Here is a 22,629-nt window from a genome sequence, read left to right as displayed (position 1 = left end):
GTGTCTATCAACTTTAGATTGAATAAATAAATCATGGTATAGCCATATAATAGAATACCATGTAACAGTAGAAATGACTAAATTGCAGCCATTGCAACATGAATGAATCCCAACAAATAGTAGAGTGAAAGGTTGCAGAAAAATGTGCATTAGATTCATGTGAAGTACAGAAACACGTGAAACTAAACTATAATGGTTTGGGATACAGATATGATAAAACTGTAAAGAAAAATAAGGGAATAGTAAACACATTTCTGGATAGCGTCATCAGAGTGAAAGGGAAGGAGATAGGTTTGGGGAGAGGCATGTAGGGGACTTTAAAGCTAATGGTGATATTCTTTTTATTTTTTTTAAGTTTATTTTTAGAGAGAGTGTGCACAGGTACTTGTGGGGGAGGGGTAGAGAGAGAATCCCAAGCTGTCAGCGCAGAGCTCGCAGAGCTCGAAATGGTGCTTGGTCTTAGGAATGGTGAGATCATGACCTGAGCCGAAATCAAGAGTCAGACGCTCAACCCACTGAGCTACCCATGTGCCCCTAATGGTGATATTCTTAAACTAGGTGGTAGGCAGGCACACTGATGTTTGCTAAATCACAATTCTTTTTTTTTTTTTTTTTTAAGTTTGTTTATGTAATCTCTACATCCAGCATGGGGCTTGAATTCATGGCCTTGAGATCAAGTCACGTGCTCTACCAAAAGAGCAAGGCAGGTGCCCTCTCACGATTCTTTATTACCTTACACGTATTTCTAAAAATTTTTGTATCTGTAAATTGTAAAGCATTAAGGTAAGGTTGATGATACTGAATCTATTCCAGTGTTCCCCCCCCCCCCCCCCCCCCCCGGTAATACTTTTACAAACACATTTTTCAGAATGTAAAAACTGAGGCCCAGAGAGACTAAATAATTTAATTGTTCAAGAGGGAGAGCTCATCAGTGACAGCCTGGCCTCAAACTCTGTACAGAGTATTTTCTGTCATCTGTTGTAACTCTCCCATTATGTAGATTCTATCCATCAATTAGAAGCGCTTCCACTTGGAATACTGCCTCAGTCTTTCACCCTCTCATGTAGTACGTTCTCCACACTGCTGCCAGAGAGAGCTTTCTAAATGCAAATCCCATCATGTCACTCTCTAGTCTCAATCTTAAATAGTTCCCAGTAGCCTTCAGCACACTCCAAGTGCTATAGTGCAGCATACAAGGATCTCTGTGCCTCAGCTTCTGTCTACCTATTAGCCTTATCGCTCATGACTTCTTGTACTTCAGCCACACCAAGCTATTTGCTGCTCTTGGAACATTGTTTGCCTCTGCACACACTGCTTCCTTCATCTGAAACTTCTCTTAACTAATTTTTTTTTTGTCCTTTAAGACACCCTTTCTTAACTACGTCTGCCCGCAGTCTGAGCTGGATGCCTCCACAACATCTTGTGTAGTCATACTTGCGAAAAGAGTAATTCTGTCCCCTTCAGTAGCTTTTGAGCTTCCTGAGGGCAGGGACATTGTTGAATTTATCCCCAGTGTGTGGCACAGCGCTCAGTACCTAAGGTTCATTGAAGTAAGGAGGGAGGGAGGGAGGGAGGGAGGAAGGAAGGAAGGAAGAAAGGAAGGAAAGAAGTGCTCAGTACATAAGGCTCATTGAAAGAGAGGGAGAGAAAGAAAAAAGGGAAAGAAGAAAGGAAAAAGGAAAAGTGGATATCAGTTTATACAAATCTCATATATGGTTAGAAGCTGTCATATGTTTGCCAGATTCTCACTAGCTGTATCTGTATTTATAATGGCAGGAAGGAAGGGAAAGAAAGAAAGGCAGGCAGGTTGGCCGTTGGCAGGGTCAGTTGGTGGGGACAAAGTATTGGTGCTGGGGGAGGGGGGCAAAAAGCTGATTTGGTGGGGAAAGAAAAGGTTCAGAGGCTTATTAATGTTTTAGGCCACGTGCCTGGAGATTTTAATGACAGCCTGGATTTCTTTCAAGTTTTTAAAATGTGCTGATTTTCATGACTTACCCTATTCTGACCTTCCTTAGCCTTTTTAGAAATGTGTCTCCTTTGGCTGATAACTTTTAATCATTTCTCTCTTTACATTAGAAGATAAGAACTTAGAGGTGCATGAATAAAAGGGAGGTGGCAGATAGCTTGTGTTGGTTGGGATGGCCTTGGTGGTTTTTTTGTAATTAAAAAAAATTTTTTTTAATTTTTAATTTTTAATGTCTCACTCTGCTATATACAGATTAGACCTCTAATCATTTCCTAGGGTTTGTAGAGTATGTATAGATCCCGTCTTGTGATCTGATGAGTTACTAGGAATCTTAATTCTAAAACAAAGGTTGGGGCGCCTGGGTGGCTCAGTTGGTTAAGCGTCCGACTTCAGCTCAGGTCATGATCTCACACTCTGTGAGTTCGAGCCCTGCATCGGGCTCTGTGCTGACAGCTCAGAGCCTGGAGCCTGCTTCAGATTCTGTGTCTCCCCCTCTCTCTGCCCCTCCCCTGCACATGCTCTGTCTCTCTCTGTCTCAAAAATAAATAAAAACATTAAAAAATTAAAAAAAAATAAGTAAATAAAACAAAGGTCGAGCTTGGGCTATTCAAATTGAGTTCTCGTCCCTCAGAAAGCAGTACTATTAAGACTGAATGTCCACACACCCTCCCTATCCTCACCTTCATAATGGCCAGAGCACAAGAACCACTAACTGTGGCTTCATTCGTTTGATTAATATTAAAGTTTGGTTTTTTTGTTTACTTAAATTTATTTCAGTTCAAGTTAGTTAAGTTTATTTTGAGAGACAGCGAGTATGAGCAAGGGAGGGGCAGAGAGAGAGGGAGAGAGACCTAAGCAGGCTCCATCCACACTGTCAGCACAGAGCCCAGTGTGGGACTCAGTCCCACAAACCGTGAGATCATGATTTGAGCTGAAACCAAGAGTCGGACGCTTAACCAGCTGAGCCACCCGGGTGCCCCTCATTTGATTAATATTTATTGAGCATATTCTCTGTACCTAGCATGGTGATAGGCACTAGGATCAGAGATGATTGATCGCTAGCCTTAAAGTATTTGCAGTCTAGTGGGAGAGCAAGTAAGAAAATGAGTCATTTTAATGCAGTGTGATGGGATAGGCATGCACAGGGTGTTACGGGAGTTTAAAGAATGTGTGGAGAGGGGCGTCAAGCTCCCCTGGGGCAAGGCATGTCAAGAGACATTTCACTTGAGCTCAATCTTGGAAGACCTTAGAAGTTGGTGAGGGTGTGGTGGGTGGTCAGATTTGAACAAAAGTATGGAAGCAAGGCAGCCATGGGAGGGTCTGTGGGACTTCAGGGATGGGTATGTATGTATGAAGTTGTGATAGTAGATGAGACTGAAGCCATATAAAGGGACTATATTGTGAATGACATTTTCTACTTTCCTAAATAAAAGGAATTATCAGAAGTGTTTTCATTCATCCAGTGTTAAAAGTTTAGTGTTTCTCTTACTATTGTCTCTTGAGCAACTGAGTTTTATTGTGTTTTATTTCTTTGATTTGTTTTTTTTTTATGATATTTGAGTTTGGAGCCCTCTTGCTTTTTATGCTTTGAGTACCATCTAGTCAGACCCCACACTCAGGCATTGTGGAATGGATGACGCATTGCTTTTAAGGCAGCTTGGAAGTAGGAGGATTTAAATGACCTTCAAAGACTAATGTCAGGCCCCCATGTCAATGTCATTGCAATTCATGCATGCATGGAGACTAGGAAAGAGAACTTAATTATGGAGGAGGGGAATTGTAACCCTGCTTGAATGGGTAGTTGAAAGTCCTGGGCACGCCCCTTAGCCTCAAAAAAGGACTTTCTTACATTTGCTGCCAAAGAGGTCATAGGGAGAGCCCAGATAAATACCATCCTCCTTCTGGGGTGTGTAAGTCAGTCTTAGTCTTTCGCTTCCACAGGTGCAGAATAGGTTCACCAAATAATATTCTGATCTCCATTGAACAGAATTTGGCATCTTATTGTCCTTCTCCAGAAAATCAATCCCTTTAAAGCATTGAACGTGGCAATTTTAGGTCAGCAGGCATTTAAAGACACCTTTTTAACTTTTAAGTGCTGGCCTAATAAGATATATTTTGTACAAAAATACCGGTGTTATCAAGATGAAACTTGAATCATTTAAATCCTGAAAGGGGCTAAGTTTTAGCTGCTGGTATACCTTTTACCTGTGAAATTCCTTGTTGTCTTATAATGGTGCTGTCCTGGAAGACTGTGATCATCATCAGATATCAGGCTCCATTCCTTCTGCTAACCTTTGGTAACTGTTCAGAATTCATTACAGTGTTTGAGATTGAGGGAACCCACAATGACCCATGTGACTATCCTTTCAAACCATAAAATAGCTTTCCATAGTTAGCCTGGATGACAGCAGAAGCCAGCCTTATGTAGTCAGGAACTGCTCCAACCTGGCTATAGTCAATGACTGAAGGAGTTAGTCATAGTTACCCTCCTCCATTTCATTAATTTGTTTTGGGAAGTGGTATTAGTGAGGCAGAGTTGCATCTTTGGTTCATTAATACAGGGTCTGAACAGGAAAATCTATTTCAGTGAAATCCTTGAGACTTGCAGAAAACACATAATGCTTCTTATGCTTTTTTTTTAAGATTTTATTTTAGTAAAAACATTTTTTTTAAAGATTTTACTTCTAAGTAATCCCTATGCCCACCGTGGGGCTTGAACTTAAAACTGTGAGATCAAGGGTTGCATGCTCTACCAATTGAGCCAACCAGGCACCCTGCTTGTTAGTACTTTATTATTTATTTATTTATTTATTTATTTATTTTAACGTTTATTTTTTTTTTTTTTGAGACAGAGAGAGACAGAGCATGAACGGGGGAGGGTCAGAGAGAGGGAGACACAGAATCTGAAACAGGCTCCAGGCTCTGAGCTGTCAGCACAGAGCCCGACGCGGGGCTTGAACCCACGGACCGCGAGATCATGACCTGAGCCGAAGTCGGACGCTTAACCGACTGAGCCACCCAGGCGCCCCTTGTTAGTACTTTAAAGAGAGCTTTTCTTTTGCAGGGAAAGTGCTGTATATACACAGCCCTGGTTGTTACCTCTACAACATAAATATTCATATAGTTTTAAAGTTTAGAAAAAGTTCTGTGTTAATCTAAATCAAGTTTTACTTTTTCTATATACATAATTCATATCTTAAGATAACACTCACTGGTAGATTTTGGTAAGATATAGAAAAACAAAACAAAGTATCATCTTCTTAATTCCTCTTCTGTGTAAGCCTTTTCCCTCCATTTTAATGGAGGTTTTTCAGAACACAGACCGTGGCAGAGCCCATTTTCAAAGCAGTTCATAGAGATTTAGCTTTGCAATTTATTTGCCCTTGGTCACCAAAAAAGAGTAGAAACCAAAGAACCAGATGGCTGCTGAGGGAAACTATTGTAACAGCAAACTTGAAGGGCTAGAGACCAGAGAGAAAGGAGAATGCTTGGGGTGGTCTTAGAGAGCTAAAATGGTAGTCACAGAATATAAATTAGGTAGTGGAAAATTTAGGGTACTATACCAAAGCCATCCTTCTAACAAATTTTGGCCTGGAATTATCTTTGTAAGTAAAGCTTTTGTGATTATTAGAATGACACAATTCATCTCTTGGCTTTTTGTCCCAGAAGGCATTAGACCCTTTAACATGATTTATGGCAGACAAGAAATACCAGTCCAGTTAGGGCAGGTGGTATTTAATTACCCCTCTCTGTGGGAGTGGGGCTGTTCTCACTAAAATTGTTTGTAGGTGAAATCACAACAAAGATCCGTAAAGTACAGCTTTATATGTATATATTTTTAAAAAGAGACATCAGTTTCTTGCATTTTTCAAATGTCAAAGGTTAATTTAAAATATTAATGCTGAAAAGATTAATTTAAGATATTAAATCTACCAGGCAAGAATACATGTGCATATTGTAATTACTTCCTTTTTACAATTAAAGTAATTGGATTATATTTAATGAGCTATTTACATTTAATAATTAAAAAAGACTTATCATTTCAGTATTCCCCATATGCAGAAAGAAATGGGGGAAAATTATATCACTTCTGATATAATTATCTTTACTTGGGCTAAAAAGGGAAAACAACCATGCTCTTTGGAAAAAGTCAGAAGAGTATTATTTTAAAAAATACATATATAGTTTAAGAATTACCCATGGGAATGTGTTTTGGTTCATTGTAAAAGAAGATGAAAGATGAGGTGCTTAAAAAAAAAAAAAAAGCCCCTGATGACAAGATTTGATGAGCCAAACAGTGCACAGAGAATGAAACTTAAAGTGATTTTCAGGGACCCTGCAGATAAAAGTAACTCATCAGAAGTGATGGAACCCCAAATGCCTGGCTGTTTGAAAACAGGAGTTTGTTTGAAAAGCAGTAGCATCTAAGCATGTTATGTGAGGCTGGCACTTGAAATGAGCCAGTGTTTATGTTGTTTAAAGTGAAAGATGTGAAGCCCCTGAGCAGCTGGCTAAAATTGGGTGTAGAGAGGGAGAAAGCAGTATGTTATCCTCATTAACACCGTTTCAGTTCTAGGGTAAATATGTCAGGAAGGCTTTCTTGTGTTAGCATGCAGTCTTTTTTCAAGGGAGAAGAAACTAGTCTAGGGCTTCGTGGCACTTGTGTATGAGAATGAGAAATAGGAGCTTACTTGTATAATTTCTTGGTTTGTGTGTTTTTTTGAAGAGTCAGTGTGGAGTCATGGAATAAGCATAAACTTTTGACATAGATAGACCTGGGTTTAAAAGTTGACTGTGTGACTTTGATAAAGTTACAGAACTGCTCTTAGTTCTGTCATCTGTAAAATCAGAATGCTAAAACTTACTTCATAGAAGTGTTTTGAGTAGTAGAGATATATAAGAAAACGTGAATAAATACCAGCCATATTTTAGGCATTCAACACTTATTGAGCAGACGCTATAGGATACAAAGAAGTTTTAAGAATCCCACCCTTAGCTGCTGTTGTTAGTACTACTTCTGTTAGGTTTGAAGGTATTTTGTTTTTCAGTTCCTGTACTCAGAGAATTGTACACTCCAAAAATCTGTACTACAACATAGAATGTAATGACTGCCATCAAAGAGGTTCAGCATACCTCTTCGGCACTCTTGGAAAGGGAGAGATGACTTCAGACTAGAAGAGTCAAGGAAGGCTTCTTAGAAGTGGTGACATTTGCCTTGGGCCTTCAAGATGAAAGGATTTTTTTTTTTTTTTTTAAAGAAATGCCATGATCCAAGTAATAGTCCCTTTGAGACTATTTGTCTTTCAAAGTTTGTAAAGTGAAAAAACTGAATTGATTTTTGACTATGATTTGGAAGACTGATACTCTTTATCTTAATATTTAAAATTGTCATAATATAAACAGAGGCCATCTATTTCTTTCTCAGTATTTGTCTCTACACTCCCAAAGAGCCTGTCCCAGAAGGTAAGAGACCCACCTACTACTTGGCCTCCACTGAGACTGAAGAAAAGAGGATCAATTAGGAGAGCCTTTTGTGTAGTGTGCTCAATGCTGTTTAATTTGATTTGCTGTCCTTAAATTATTTCATTACCACCAGGAGGTGAGTCTAAACAAACTCTGCATTCCTTTGAATTAATAGTAATCAGAGCTATCAGTTACTGAGTACCTACTGGGTGTTAGACATCCCTCTAGAAGGCTCACATATGTTATCTCATTTTATCCTTAGAACCATCATATGAGGTAGATTTTATTTTTCCCATTTTACAGATGAGGCTTAGAGAGATTAACCAGCCCAAAGTCACATAATGAGTGGCTCAGGAAATCATTGAATCTCTTGACTGAACATCCCTCTGAGTTCACCAAGCTGTATTGATTTTTGAAGGTGGTAGGCACCTATGTGAGTATTAGCTGTAAGAAAAGAACTTTCTGTCATTGTCATCAGTTGTGATCATTCAAAAAATTAATTAAATATGTCATCCAAATATGTTATATGCTTATGGTAGTGATATTATACCTATTGGCAGTGCTTTCTTGTTTGTTTGATTTCGGGACACCTACTTTTCCTTGTTATTCCTAGAATTACTCTGTGTATGTACTTGAAGATAAATTGAAATTAATCAGACTTTAAGATTATAATACTTTATAATACCTCTTTATTATGGAGGGCCTTGCAAAACTAGAGTGGAAATCAACCCTGACCTAAACAGGAAGGACAGGGCTGTGATCCCTGTGAGAAGGGAAATAAAAGAGGTGAGCCCTGTGATTACCTGGCTTTCTGTCTAAATGTCTCTTCTTTTTTTTCTTTTCTTTTTAAATTTTTATTTAAATTCTAGTTAGTTAATATACAATGCAGCATTGGTTTCAGGAGTAGAATTTAGTGATCCATCACTTACATACAACACCCAGTGCTCATCATAACAAGTACCCTTCTTATTACCCATCAGCTATCTAGCCCATCCCCCACCCACCTCCCCTCCACTAACCCTCAATTTGTTCTCTATTGTTAAGAGTCTCTTGGGGCACCTGGGTGGCTCAGTCGGTTGAGTGTCCGACTTCGGCTCAGGTCATGATCTCACAGTCTGTGAGTTCGAGCCCCGCGTCAGGCTCTGTGCTGACAGCTCAGAGCCTGGAGCCTGCTTTGGATTCTGTGTCTCCCTCTCTCTCTGTCTGCCCCTCCCCCGCTCATGCCCTGTCTCTCTCTCTGGCAAAAATAAATAAACATTAAAAAATTTTTTTTTTTTAAAAGAGTCTCTTATGGTTTGTTTCCCTCTCTTTACCCCCCCTTCCCATATGTTCATCTGTTTTGTTTCTTAAATTCCATATATAAGTGAAATAATATGGTATTTATCTTTCTCTGACTTACTTCCTTTAGCATAATATACTCTAGCTCCATCCATGTCATTGCAAATGGCAAGATTTCATTCTTTTTGATGGCTCAGTAGTATTCCTGTGTGTGTGTGTGTGTGTGTGTGTGTGTGTGTGTATGTACACTGCACCTAGATGTCTCTTCTAACTATGGAGCAGGGTGGGGGATTCCAAGCAGAGCACACTGGTCTTGCTGAACTGAAGAGACATTATAGTTCAAGGGGAGCTGAAGCAACTGAAAGCAGTGTGGTTGAGTTCTGGAAAGGGGGAAGCTATGAAGAAGAACTGCTCTAGAAATCTCAGGGTCTTATTGAATCTTTGCTGACCACACACATGACTGGGATCACACTGAGGGAGAATGGGGAAAGAGTGACCAGGAAGCTATGAGCAGGGAGGTGTTTGAGTTCCTACCAGCCAGAATAGACAGCCCATGGTGCTCACTGGGAGCACCCAGTAGAGATTGCAGAGGGGCCGCATCTTTGCACTGGGGTTAAAATACCCATAAAGTATAGGCTACCCTAGAGCCATCCTAACAAAGCTTTTTAAAAACAAGCCTTACAGGTACCCAACTGAACCAAAAGTAGCTTAACTACCTACCAGAGTAAAGTCTGACACTTTTGAAACCACTTTTTTTTTTTTTTAAACACTTTTGAAAATTGCTAGATAGTCAACATTGTAATAGCATAATGTCTAACATCCAATCAGAAGTTACCATGTTTGGGGTGCCTGGGTGGCTCAGTTGGTTGGGCTTCTGACTTGATTTTGGCTCAGGTCATGATCTCACAGTTTATGGAATCGAGCCCCATGTTTGGCTCTGGCTCTGAGCTGTTGGTGTGGGGCCTGCTTGGGTTTCTTTCTCTCCCCCTCTCTCTCCCTGCCCTCCCTGCCCCCCACGCATCTCTCTAAACAAACAAACTAAACAAACAAACATACATTTTAAAAAAAGTCACCAGATTTACCAGGAAAATGTGGCCCATAACTAGGAGAAAAATCATTCAGTAGAAACAGTCAGAAATGGCAGAGATGATGGAATTAGCAAACAAGGATATTAAAATAGCTCTATGTTCAAGTATATAAAGGAAAATACGAACATACTGGTTAGGAGATAAATATTGTAGCCTTGCAAATAATTAGTGGAGTAAAGTTCCAATCTCTCATTTTTATTATCTTTGTTCTTCTATGGTGTTAATGATTTGGTGGAATTTGAATGTGCTTGTAGAAGTCTGAGTTCTAGAATCATAGCCTTTTAGGGTTGGAGACAAATTTTAAAGGTCATTTTGTCTACCCTTTCATATTATAGAAAAAATAAATATATTTTATTGATTCTAAGATGCACGTTTTCCCCACATTTTTATTTTTATTTAAATGTTTGTTTATTTAGAGAACAAGTTGGGTAGGGGCAGAAAGAGAAATTCTAAGTAGGCTCCACCCATCACACAAGGCTCAGTCCTATGAACTGTGAGATCAAGACCTGAGCCAAAATCAAGAGTTGGGTGCTTAACCTGTGAGCCTTCCAGGTGCCCCTCCCCACATTTTAACATCTCTTGAACTTGAATCATGATGATACATCTCATAATCAATGGCATCTTAGATTTGATGAAATGTGGTAAAGAGCCCATTAGAATTGTAACTTTTCCATAAATTCTTAGTGGTAGAGTTCAAGATTTCTGCTTATATTACCCCCACTTGGAAAACCTTCCTCTTTTATTATTATTATTATTATTATTATTATTATTATTATTATTATGTTTTAGATATTTTTTTATTTTTTTTAATTTAATTCAAGTATAGTTAACATACAGTGTTATGTTAGTTCCAGGTATACAATATAACGATCCAACAATTCTATACATTACTTAGTGTACATCATAAGTGTACCCCTCTTTATACTTTATATCCAAATCCTGCCTGTTTGATCCCTTCAAGTCAGAGTGACTGTTTCATCCTTTCTGTTGTTATCATTGACTGCATCATTCATTTGATAACTGAACTTCTATTTACTTGCTGTATTGTTACTAAACTGGTTTTATCTGTCTCCTCAAATTAATAAGCTCCTGTAGTCAAGGAAGGGAATTTATACTTCTTTGTGTCTTTTAGTGTCTACTTGATAGATATTCATTGATTGATAAGGGTACTACTATAATTAGTTAAGTATTAATACAACCTGAAACTTATTAATTGTATTGTTTAATGGTTGAGGGAACCACATATAAAACATTTTTTAATGTTTTTCTTTTTTTAGTGTTTATTTTTGAGAGAGAGCATGCATGCGTGTACACACACACACACACACACACACACTCATGAGCGGGGGTAGGGGGCAAAGAGAGAGGGGGACAGAGTGTCCAAAGCAGGCTCTGTGCTCTCAGTGCAAAGTCCAATGTGGGGCTCAAACCCACGAACCGTGAAAGCATGACCCGAGCTGAAGTCAGACACTCAAGTGACTGAGCCACCCAGGTGCCCCATGAAACATTTAGAACAGGGGTACCTGGGTGGCTCAGTTGGTTGAGCATTCAACTTCAGGTCAGGTCATGATTTCACGGTTTGTGAGTTCAAGCCCCACATCTGTGCTGAAAATGTGGAGCCTGTTTCAGATTCTCTCTCTCTCTCTCTCTCTCTCTCTCTCTCTCTCTCTCTCTCTCTGTCTCTCTCTCTCTCTCTCTCTCTCTCTCTGTCTCTCTCTGTCTCTCTCTCTGTCTCTCTCTCTTTCTCCTCTCTCTGCCTCTCCCCAACTCGTGCTTTATCTCTCTCTCAAAATAAATAAAAATAAACTTTAAAAAAAAGTTTAAAGTCACTACATCTTAAAAAAAAAAAAAAAACATTTAGAACAGTGCCTGGCATGTAGTTAAATGCTAGATATGTGTGGAACTCGTACTTCCACTACTACTGCTATGACTACAACAGAAATCACTATTTTTTTTAAAGTAAGCTCTGTGTCCAACGTTATCATTGACTGGAGATCAAGAGTCACATGCTCTACTCGTCGAGTCAGCCAGGTACCCATCACTAGGACTATTACTATAATTGTTTTGTGCCAGGCACTGTGTTAAGCATTTTACACATGCATTATTTTATTTTTCGTCATAACAACCTTACAAACTAGGAATCATTATACTAATTTAACAGATTAGGAAACAGACTGAGAGATTATACTGCTTACCAAGGTCCCAAAGCTAAAATTTGGCAGTTGGGAATTGAAACCCACACCTCTGCCTCTTACTGTCCATGCTCTTGCTACTCTACACCACTGCTTATTAGGTTTTGACGGCTTTGGTAACTGCTTAGTAAACTGAGGGTAGAAAAAAAAGAATGGGTACTTACTTTCCCTCTGTTCAAGGACTTTTCCTTATAAATCCCATATTTTGAGTGGTGAATAGACCTTGTGAGAGGAAGTAGATGTACAGCTGCCCTTTGCTGCTGACTCTTAGTTGCTGGCGGCTTGGCTATTAGTGACAGATGAGTGTGTGACACTTTTTCAGGAATGAATTCTTGTTACAGCTGGCAGAATAGAACAGTTGATATGGAATTGCAGTTTGCTCCATAATTCCACTTCCTGGTGTTCAGATGCGGTTGTCATTGCTAGGTCTCCCTCCTTACTTAAGTTGGTATATTAACAGTCACATCCAGGACTGCTGCTTCTGCCTGCTCCATGACCACACGGTGTGTTTGTACGTTGCCCTGAGCTGTCAGCAAAACATTTTGCTGAATCTCCTTTTTTGTTGTTGCTCTGCAACCTTTTTCCCCCTGGCCTTTCTCAGTTGTGTAAAGTCAGTTTCTTTTTTGGCCTTTCCATCCCAGAGAGAAGCTTGAAATACGAAGTGAGGCATCATAGGGATTAAAATGAATGGTTAGACAGCTGGCAGGATGAAATGAGACTCAGTGCCTGATGTGTGGTTTGGCTCTGACTATCTCCTTTCTCCCTCTTTTTCAAACCCACCTCTGTATCTAATCACCAGTGGTTGTGCCAGTGACCTGTCTATAGGGAGCTTAACCTAGTGCAATACTCACTGCTACTTGCAGGAACCAAGAAAGAAAGGTTGCACTTAGTCCCATCCACTTTATCTTTGAGTAAGATAGTAAAGTGGGATTTAGACATTCTTCCATAAAAACCAACTGTGTGTTCCCATATGTAGCACATGCCCAGGTTTGGCTTACTCACAGGTACTCAAGCCTGGGTATTTGGAGAGGAATGCATTTTGTATCTACCCTCTTATCTCAGGTTTTTAGGCACCAGTAACTGGAGATCACTTTGTCATTGGCGAAAAATTAAAAAAGGAAGCTCTTACAAGTGAAGAATACTTTGTTGGGGCTTGTGTGAGTTAGTGGCATATTTCTAGTAATCTTGTGAACTGATTTGTTGAGGTTTGATGCTTTGTTTTGTTTTGGTTTGTATGTTGGTGTTTGTTTTTCAGAGGAGCTTAGTTGTTTTTCATGCTAGACTCCTGTATGAATTCAATGCTGAATTAATGACTACAGCTGAAAGGAATCTGGTACTTGAGTACCTACAAATACCAGGGGTAAGATTTCTCCATTTCTAAGTAAAATCATTCGTAATTTATATGTATTCAGTCAGTAGAAGTAAGCCCATTTAGATGGATGGATAGTTTGGCGTATTTCAAACCATTCCATTTTGATGAATTGGGTATTGCTAGAAATTGGCAATAGATTGGGAATGTGAAATGAGTTTTGTGTTTGTGGCTGAAAGTCATCAGTGATAACATTGTAGACCTTGTATATTATAAGTGGATACATAACAGGGAACTTGGGCCAGGATGGAGATACAAGAAATATTTTATGTGAATAAATCTTTTCTTTGGAGATCAGAATACTTTGCAAACAAAATCTCAGTTTTATATTAGCATCTTTTGAGATTTTTTTTTTTTAGGGCAGCCCAAAGCTGAACTAGAAGGGTGAATTGAAATTCTCCCCCCATTTGCCAGTCATCATTAGATTAAGAACTAGAATCCAGGGGCGCCTGGGTGGCTCATTTGGTTGAGCATCTGACATCCGCTCAGGTCATGATCTTACAGTTCATGAGTTCAAGCCCCACATCGGGCTTGCTGCTCTCAGCACATAGTCCACTTCAGATCTTCTGTTATCTTCCCTTCCCTGCTTGCACTCTTTCTCACTCTATGTCTCTCAAAAATAAGTAAAACATTAACAAAATTTAAGAACTAGAATCTAAGTTCCAGGTCTACTGTTTAAATGTATTTTCTTTTGGACAACCAGATGGACAACACTAAAAGAGCCTAATTTCCACCAGTAAAGAAGCAGTTGTCTGTGGAATAGTTTATACTAGAAAAAAAACAATTTTAGAGGTGAAGGTGATCCCCCAGTTTTAGCTTTAAGAGCAAAGCTACGATTAGAGCCTGAAGAGTAATAAAGGTAAGAACAAAAGGTGGTATTGCCCCCAAAGTGTAATAGAAATTTAGGGAATTACCAGGTATGAATGGTCCTTGATAGATCAATAGTGTGCTCAAGGAGTAAAATACTGGAGTTTAGAAGTCCTGTTTCCTGGACCACTTGCCCAAAACCAAATCAGGACAAGAAGGAGCCTTAGGTTTATTGAATGTAGGTTCATCACCTTTGTCATTACTTTAGGAAATTGGAAACTTCTCTTGGTTTTGGATCACAGATAACTTTTTTGGTTCTCCCAGTCAGATACTTTGTCTGTCAACCAAAGGAGTTTCATTTCTGTCTTGCTATCTCTCTTGGACGTTAGTGACCTAAACTGATTTGTCAGTAATGCTTTGTGTTTAGAAAGAGTCTAGTTATATTTGTAGGTTCAGCCTCACCCAGTATTTCAACAGGAAGTGGGTGGATGCTTAAGTCTATAATGAGGCATTCTTCCTTGTGGTTGTTGCATAGTTGTGAGGACTGCTGTATGCAACAGTAAATTCATACTTCTTTAAACATTTTTGTAGACAGATTTAGATTACAGTAAGTCTGTGTATTGTCTGTCATTTTGAAATCAAATGATTATTTGACTTTTCAATTGGGATTTTGAACCCCTGTGGAATGCAAGAAATTTGTCTCTTGAAAGAGGAAACCGGTCTACAAAGTAAAGCTCTTCTCATAGGCCCCCATCCAAATTGCTGTTAACTGTAGAACAGTGGGAAATGCTGAAGTGAAAGCAGAAGTCCTAATTGTCACACATATAACATCCCCACATGTTCTCATCCCCTGCTACTGCTGATCAGCATTTTGGGGGTATGTTTCAAAGAGGAACTGCCTTGAGAAGCATTTCTGTTGTTATGGTTATTGCTATAGCTCAGATATACTTGTTTTGGGATGGAACCATAGAAATCTGCAGGCGTTGTCAGTGACCTTGGCTCTAAATGAAGCATTGTATATTTATTTATAATAAATAGCTAGTAATAAATATTACTACCAGAATGAGCAGTAATTTGTCTTCTGTCCTGGTAATAACAGGAATTCAGAGTGGGGTAAAGATGAATGTGTCCTCCCTCACATGTAGCCTTCCTTTATGACCTTCTTCCACCCTCTGTCTTTTTCACCTCACCCCAATTCTGCTTCACGGTGTTGGAATCAGAGTTGTGAGAGTGTAGGGTAGATGTCAAAGTCTCCTTTTGACTTTACACTGACCACATGTTATATATAAGTATTTTGTGATAACTTCTAATATATAGGCCTGTAGAATCTTACTGTTTGAAGGGACCTTAGAGAATACCTCATCCAGTCTCCATTTCAAAGCATGAATTCTGCCATGGTACTGACAGTCTAGACTGGTCCATATACTGCCAGGTCATGGCTAGGGAGGGATGCCTAAAGTCTTTTACTTGTTCTCAGACTCATTCTCAAGTCCCTTAAGCTGAAAATAGCCAGGAGTAAAGATGGGGTTGCTACTGAGTCTGGCTGCATGTCTGGAACTGTTCCAAAGCCAGTTTTTCCTTTGGACTTACTTGGATAGCCAACTCCCAGATCAGCCTGGGAGCCGCCCAGGATGTAAATAACTTAACCTTGGGGCTCTGTCTGAAACGTCCTTTGGACCATTCTGTATCCTGCAGGTCCTGGTAACTAGATGAATCTAGATGTGGAGGAGGGTTTGATTCATAGCCATGACCCATCCCTCTCTACAGTTCTTAGACCTGCTTCAGGCCTTGTGTTCAGAATGCAAGTCCATGTTGGCCAAGTAAGGAGGTTATAGCAACTTAGAAGCAAATCTAGAAATTTTAGAACTTCTTAAAAATCATCTAGCTTAGTCTCTTTATTTTGCAGATGAGGAAACTGAAGCCCAGAGTGAGAATTATATCAATCATCTTTGATTTAGAAGACATTGTAGAAGTCATCCAATCTGACCTCTCAACATCAACATCCTACAGTCTGGGAATGTCTCCTGCAACATTCCTGATAGCTGGTCATCCACAGGACTGTACTGGGAACTCATAACCTCTGAAGAGAACCCATTCTAATATAGGACTGCTCTAATTAAAAGGAACTAGCTAAACTGAAGTCTGTTTCTCTATAACTTTTATCTCCGCAGTGGTCAGTCCTCTCCTGTGTAACATCTCCCAAGGTGTAAAAGACCTTCTCAAACCCCATATTAGCAAATATCATTATAGCATATAATTCCCTAATCAAAGTAAAATATAACTGAAAAAGAACTTTATTTTTTTGTTTGTTTTGCTGTTGTTGTTTTTGAGAGAGGGGGAATGTGTGTGAGCAATGGAAAAGGACAGAGGGAGAGTCTTAGGCAGGCTCCATACTCAGCGCAGAGCCCGACACAGGGCTCGATCTCAGGACCCTGAGATCATGACCTGAACTGAAATCAAGTATCAGACGCTTGGGGAGCCTGGGTGTCTGAGTTGGTTAAGTGTTGGACTTTGGCTTAGGTCATGATCTTGCAGTTTGTGAGTTCGAGCCCCACGTCGAGCTCTGTGCTGACAGCTCAGAACCTGGAGCCTGCTTCCGATTCTGTGTGTGTCTCTCTCTCTGCCCCTCCCTGTTCGCACTCTGTTGTGTCTCTCAAAAAAATAATAAAACGTTTAAAAAAAAAAAAGTGTAAGACACTTAGCCCACTCAGCCACCCAGGTGCCCCAGAACTTTATTGATCCTGGAAGACAGGTCATTCACTCTTTCATGGCTCCAAAACTTCTTTTGGCATCTAAGAACCACTACTTTCTTGGTTTTCTTCACTTTCTCTTTTTTTCTGTCACTGACACTAACATTTACTACCCCTTTTCATGGTACTTTTAAAAAGAGACATATGTCTTATCACTTCGTGAGTATAACTGTACAAACCTATTGAGAGAGTAGCAAATAGGACTGAAGAGTTAGCCTTACCCCTACAACCTGTCCTCATTCATATTTGCTAGCTGTAGTGGGCCTCTCCATTTCTCCTGTCATTGTCTTAACCTGTGAAGAGTCCCAACTGATCTATTTATCTCCAGCCTTCTCCTGCCCAAATATAACTTCTTTGCTTCTGTTAGAATGACTTGTCTAAAATGCAAATTTGGCCATGTTACTTCCTTAATACGGTGGTTTCTCAACACCCAGTACTCCACAGATTTTCCACTAAATGACTACTGATGATAGAGGAGCCTTTCTCAACTGGATTTCCATGAGAGAATTAAACCCTAATGCCATTAGGCATCCATTGTATATAATGTATTAACTTTTTCTCCAATGCATCTGGAATGGTGCTAGTAGTTATGTACGGTCTTGAGGAGAATTGAGAAAATAGTCACTCTAATCATTTTCTTTGTTCTGTGGATCAGATGAGGAACTCAGTGTGAAAGAGTGGAGAGAGAGAGAATGTGTGTTCTTCAGGAGGTCCAGAAGCCTGGCTGGGAGCAACCTCTGGAGGAAATAAACCTCAGTAAATTTCATTTAAGTCCAGGGTTTCATCTTTACATTTGTTTCATCTTTACGTTCATCTTTGCGTTCTACCACACGATATGTCTATAGTTGAGGGTGTTTAAAAATATTTATCAATGCATAAAGTTGATTTTACAGTAAGATTTTCCTAGGGTCCATGGACTACAAAATAACCACCTTTTTATTTAGCCTTGTAGTAGACATTTTATGTATGTTACATTATTTAATGTCTCCAGGAAAATTGCCCAAGATCACATAGCTAGTAAGGTTATCAGAGTCACGGTACTAACCCTAGTATGTTTGAATGGCACAACTTGAAGCTGAGTTGAGTCAAGAGCCTTGAGAGTCTTTGCCCATTTCTAAGTTTATCTTCACTGGAATGTAGGCTTTTTTTTTTTTTTTCCTAACGAAGTTACTGTTGTGTTTCAGATCATGCATAATTCCATACTTCTTATGGTGAATATAACTAACTTAAAAAATTTTTTTTAAGGTTCTTGTTTATTTTTGAGAGAGAGAGAGAGAGAGAGAAGGAGACAGTGCACGAGCAGGGGAGGGGCATAGAGAGAGGGAGACACAGAATTGGAAGCAGGCTCCATCCAGGCTCTAAGCTGTCAGCACAGAGCCCGACTCAGGACTCGAACTCACGAGCCATGAGATCATGAGCTGAAGTCAGACATCGAACTGGCTGAGCCACCCAGGTGCCCCAAAATATAATTAACTTTGATTATCCAAAAGGAAAATGAACAGTGATTCAGGTAATTCCGTATAACAGGGAATCTTGTTTCTCATTGGTGGTTCTGAAACATATTAAGTGGTTTTTTTTAGTAGCAGATTTACTTTTCTGTTTGTTTTGTCTTGATAGATATTGACATATTGTCATTTCTTGAGTACTGTCTGTGGTGTCTAAATGGGGTGTCTCTCCCAATCAGATGAGGGCCCCAAATGATCACTGATCAGGTGGAAGCTGATGGTGCAGGCAGTGCCAAGAATTCACCCAAGGCAGAACAAAGGAGATGGAAGTTTATTGAATACACCATAGGGGAACAGTGGGGAGGACAGCCAGGGGAAGGCTGTCTGTAATGAGGTATAGAGGTATAGAGGCTGTTTTTAAAGAGGGAAGGTGAAGGAGGTATGGGGACATATGGAATTCTCCCATTTTTGGTAGCTGTGCCTAGTTGCAAGTAGCCCGTTGGTCATTCAGGGCCTACGGATATTTTGAGGGGGTTACCTGATGGGTCTGTCTGTATTCAACCAGGTGGTCACTGTGGCCCTGTTTCTGCGTTCCATTGCTCAAGCCTGTTTGCCTAAAAGTGGCCTCTACACTCTCTAGCTGGTTGTGGGAACTGGTTTTTTTAGTGATAAGAAGCCATCTTGCTATTGGAAACTTGTATCCCATCCCCCCTCCCCCCACCATATGACGTAGAGTTGACTCCATTTGTGTTCTGCTTACTCAAGGCCCTTGGGAAAGTATAAATTCTAAAGTACCAAGGTGTTACAAGAACCTCCTCCTGGCCCCCAGTTCTACATGTACCTAGCCATCTGGAATCCAGTTTCCATTAGGTGTCCAGAGAGAACATCTGGAATGCCTTGTCAGTGGCCACATTTGATGTACAATTTCAAGGGGATCTGGCTCCTTTAGCTCCTCTGAGAAGCTGGAACAAGTACTGAAATGATTGCTAATAGAGGGAGCCACAGTGGCTGTTTTCAATCATCTCTGGCTGTACCATCGAATTTGATTCTTCCAGAAAGCTTGAAATTTGAGAGTATAAGAGCATCCAGAGGATGGTGTACAGAGCCCTGTGAGGTTCTTTCATTTGCAACCTCCTGCCTCCTTTCTTGTTCTAAACTCTTTCACCAGTGAGTTAGTTACTAATGATTGCATCTTAGTACCTCTGCACCATGTAGAGAAGAGGAGTTCAACTGGAAGGGAGAGTCCAGAGTTTGGATTAGAAAACCTGTTGAGTCAAAGGGGAATTTAGCAGAGGAACGGAATGAAAATTATTTCCTTAGACAGTAGACAAATATTCAGGAAACACCTCTGCACCCCAAAGATAGGCACAGCTGCCACACAGTGACTATTAAAGGGAGGTTCAGAGTTATGAGCAAACAGCTGATTCTCTTGGTTCTTGGGCTGTTGCTGTTGGTGACAGGAAATCTTGTTCCCCAAGCTGCTGGCTTCCTGTTTTATTTTTACTCTTAGTAGATCAGAATGTCCATAACAAGGAGCAGTCTGTTCCAAAGGGTTCTACTCCCCCTTTGAGCCTGAAGGGCTTTTTTTTTCCTTTTTCTTTTGGTCAGACAATATGTTGGTTCACTTCTAAGATTTGTAATACTTAGCTTTTTGTATTCACAATCAACTTTTTTTGGTGATGAGCTGGTGTTTTAAGATTTGATGTAAGTAAACCTGTTTTGCCTTTTTTTTTTTCGTTTTAATTAAATGAAGAATTGGGAATACTGGGGACTTGGGTGTGTTACCTTTATGCTTTACCTTTTCATTTGAAGTGAATTTGCATTTTCCCTAGCATGAAAACCATTAGGCTGTTTTAAATTTCTTTAGTTTCACGAGATACAGAAACAGGAACAGCCTGGTATGCCTTGGCTGTAGTCATACCCATTTTGTTGAGACTAAAACCTCCTCCTATCCTTGTAAAGCTAGGAATTTGGTAATCTAATTCTAAAACAATAGCTCAGCATGAACCTGAAGTGGTGGGGATTTCCTAGGGAAAGGGGCTCAGCTGACAGGATAAGAAACGGTAACTGGAAGGTTTCCGGATCTGCTCCAGACACTTCCTGCCGGCTCAAGAGCCTTTTGGCCCAGGTGTGTTGATCCGGATACGAATATGAGAGAGAAAGGGAGCTCTTGGGTAGATGAGAAAGGACTAGGGAATCTTAGAGCACAGTTTGCTTTAGCATCATGTTTGACATATTGAACGTGTAAAATTTTCCTTGATATTCTTTAATTCTGTCAATTTACAGGCTAAACTTTAGTAGTGTTAATAGACACTGGCAGCTAGCGTTTAGTTGTACATTAACAGTCATCCATCAGGGAAGAACTGGAGAAGTTATGTCCTGATGTAGATCAATGGAATTGCTATTGGCAACTTAATTTCCGTTGTGGAGATGATCAGATGACAGCAACTCTTTTTTGATCCTTATAATTGATCATCTGGAATCTGATCTGTCCTGATTATGGACACACCAAGGATAGGATCTGTCCGTACTATCCAGAGCCTGCTGAATGGACTGTTTTCTGACCATGCCTCCTTGCCTCTGGAGACTCTTGTTGGTTGGAGCGTCGTTGTTACTTTAAGGTTTTTAGGTTTTTATGCTGCCTATGTAACTCAGCCAGCAGTCACTAGTTCAGAATTTCTAAACTGATCCGGCAAGCCTTCTAATAGCAAACCTTAAAGATTGGGGCGGGGGGAGCTTAAAAAAGAAGAAATGATGGGGGAGAGATTTTTTTTAAAGCTGTTTTAGATCAGAACAAGACAAAAGAAAAAAAAGACTCGCACAGCCCTAGTGTGCCTGGAATTTGTGGTTGAGTAATACTTTCCTGTTATTTCTTTTTTAGGTTGTTTTTCATCATTCAGAACATTGCCTGAAGCAGGTCCACCATGCCGTTAGTAACGAGGAACATCGAGCCAAGGCACCTGTGCCGTCAGACGTTGCCTAGCGTTAGAAGCGAGCTGGAATGCGTGACCAACATCACCCTGGCAAATGTCATCCGACAGCTGGGCAGCCTGAGTGAGTGCCGCAGAGAGCCTGTGCTTTGCCCTCAGGGGTCGTTGGTGCTCTTTATTTAGTTTCCTTCTCCTCCCGTGCTCCTATTTCTCCCCCATCTGCCTTCCCTAGGTAATGCGAAAATGTATCCCTCCCCCTCTCCCCAAAGAGAGGTTCATTTTTGGTACAGAATTCTTCCCCTCAACCTTTTCTTCATCTACCACCACCCTCTAGGTTCCCTCCACCTCCCCCTCCACCTGCTTCAAAAGAAATCTGTGGGAAGGGTGGCAGGAAGGGCTGCAGCAGAAACTGCAGATGGAATGACAGAGCAGAATTCTCTGTGTGTAAAGTGGGAGGTTCACAGAGCAGTATCTTGGGTTGGGGAATGTGCCCGTAATTGCACGAGCTGTTCAATGTAGCTGACTTTGTTGAAGCCTCAAATGTGCCAATAGTCTTTCTCTACCCTACACCCCCTCCCCCAACTTTTCTTCCCAAAGAAGAGTAAAGCAAACATGCACTCAGATTCTAGCTGACTTGTGTACCCCGGTACACATTTAATTGTGCTGCAAGCCCCCAGGTCCAAGTTCAGGATGCAAATTACTTTTGCAGTCTCTAGGGTATTGGGAATTTTGCAAGCTGCATGAACACACAATGACACAAAGTGTAGCTGGAGCCGTTCTTCTCTAGCAAGAAGACGGTTGTTAGCCCAGTCTGTTTTGGAGTTGAGGGAAAGCCAGCTCAATGATATTTTTGTTGTTGTTGTTGTTGTTGTTGTTTTAATTGGCAAGAATGAATGAGACTGCCTAGGGTGGAGTACGTGCATGGTTTGGATTTCATTGTGAATCAAGCTGACTTTGTTTGAAGCTGAGGTAGGGGAAGGGCAGACGCTTGGATAGGCTCTGCGTTTGTCTTAGTGCCACTCCAGCTCCCATAAGAACCTTCGTCAAATTGCCATTTTAGTGATCTTCCTTAGCAAAGGCATCTTGGTATGAATTCTTTCAGACATTCACCCCTTCTATTGAATCACTACTACCCTTAGTGAAGGCAGTGGGGTATCAGGAAAGCCTGCATTCCCCCAGATAGTAACAGGCCCTGCCTTTAAAACAGGGGCCTGAGGAGACAGAGTTCTGCGACCATATGATGTATGGGGTCTGAGATTCCTAAGCCTTTTCCTAGCTCCAGAGGCCATCTCTGTTGATCTAAGGTTTAGAGAAACCTGGATGGGGCGTCACGAAGAAACG

At 40.4% G+C, this 22,629-nt stretch overlaps 1 protein-coding gene across 2 annotated transcripts in view; it reads left to right on the top strand.

Annotated features, from left to right (window-relative positions):
• WASF2 (WASP family member 2) overlaps positions 1-22,629 on the top strand; it is a 71,793-nt gene that overhangs the window by 30,443 nt on the left and 18,721 nt on the right. Inside the window, exons 1-2 of one of the 2 annotated variants that reach the window (XM_042953060.1) lie at positions 18,393-20,062; positions 21,240-21,412. In XM_042953060.1, the coding sequence (XP_042808994.1) occupies positions 21,283-21,412 (130 nt within the window). In that variant the 5' untranslated portion in view covers positions 18,393-20,062; positions 21,240-21,282. Of the gene's footprint in view, positions 1-18,392; positions 20,063-21,239; positions 21,413-22,629 lie in introns of those variants that run through there. The other variant, XM_042953059.1, reaches the window with a different exon arrangement.

The sequence above is a fragment of the Panthera leo genome, chromosome C1 (assembly GCF_018350215.1).
Source record: "Panthera leo isolate Ple1 chromosome C1, P.leo_Ple1_pat1.1, whole genome shotgun sequence".
Lineage (NCBI taxonomy): Eukaryota > Metazoa > Chordata > Mammalia > Carnivora > Felidae > Panthera > Panthera leo.
Note: the sequence above shows the minus strand (reverse complement) of the source record. Positions and strands in the feature narration are given on the sequence as shown.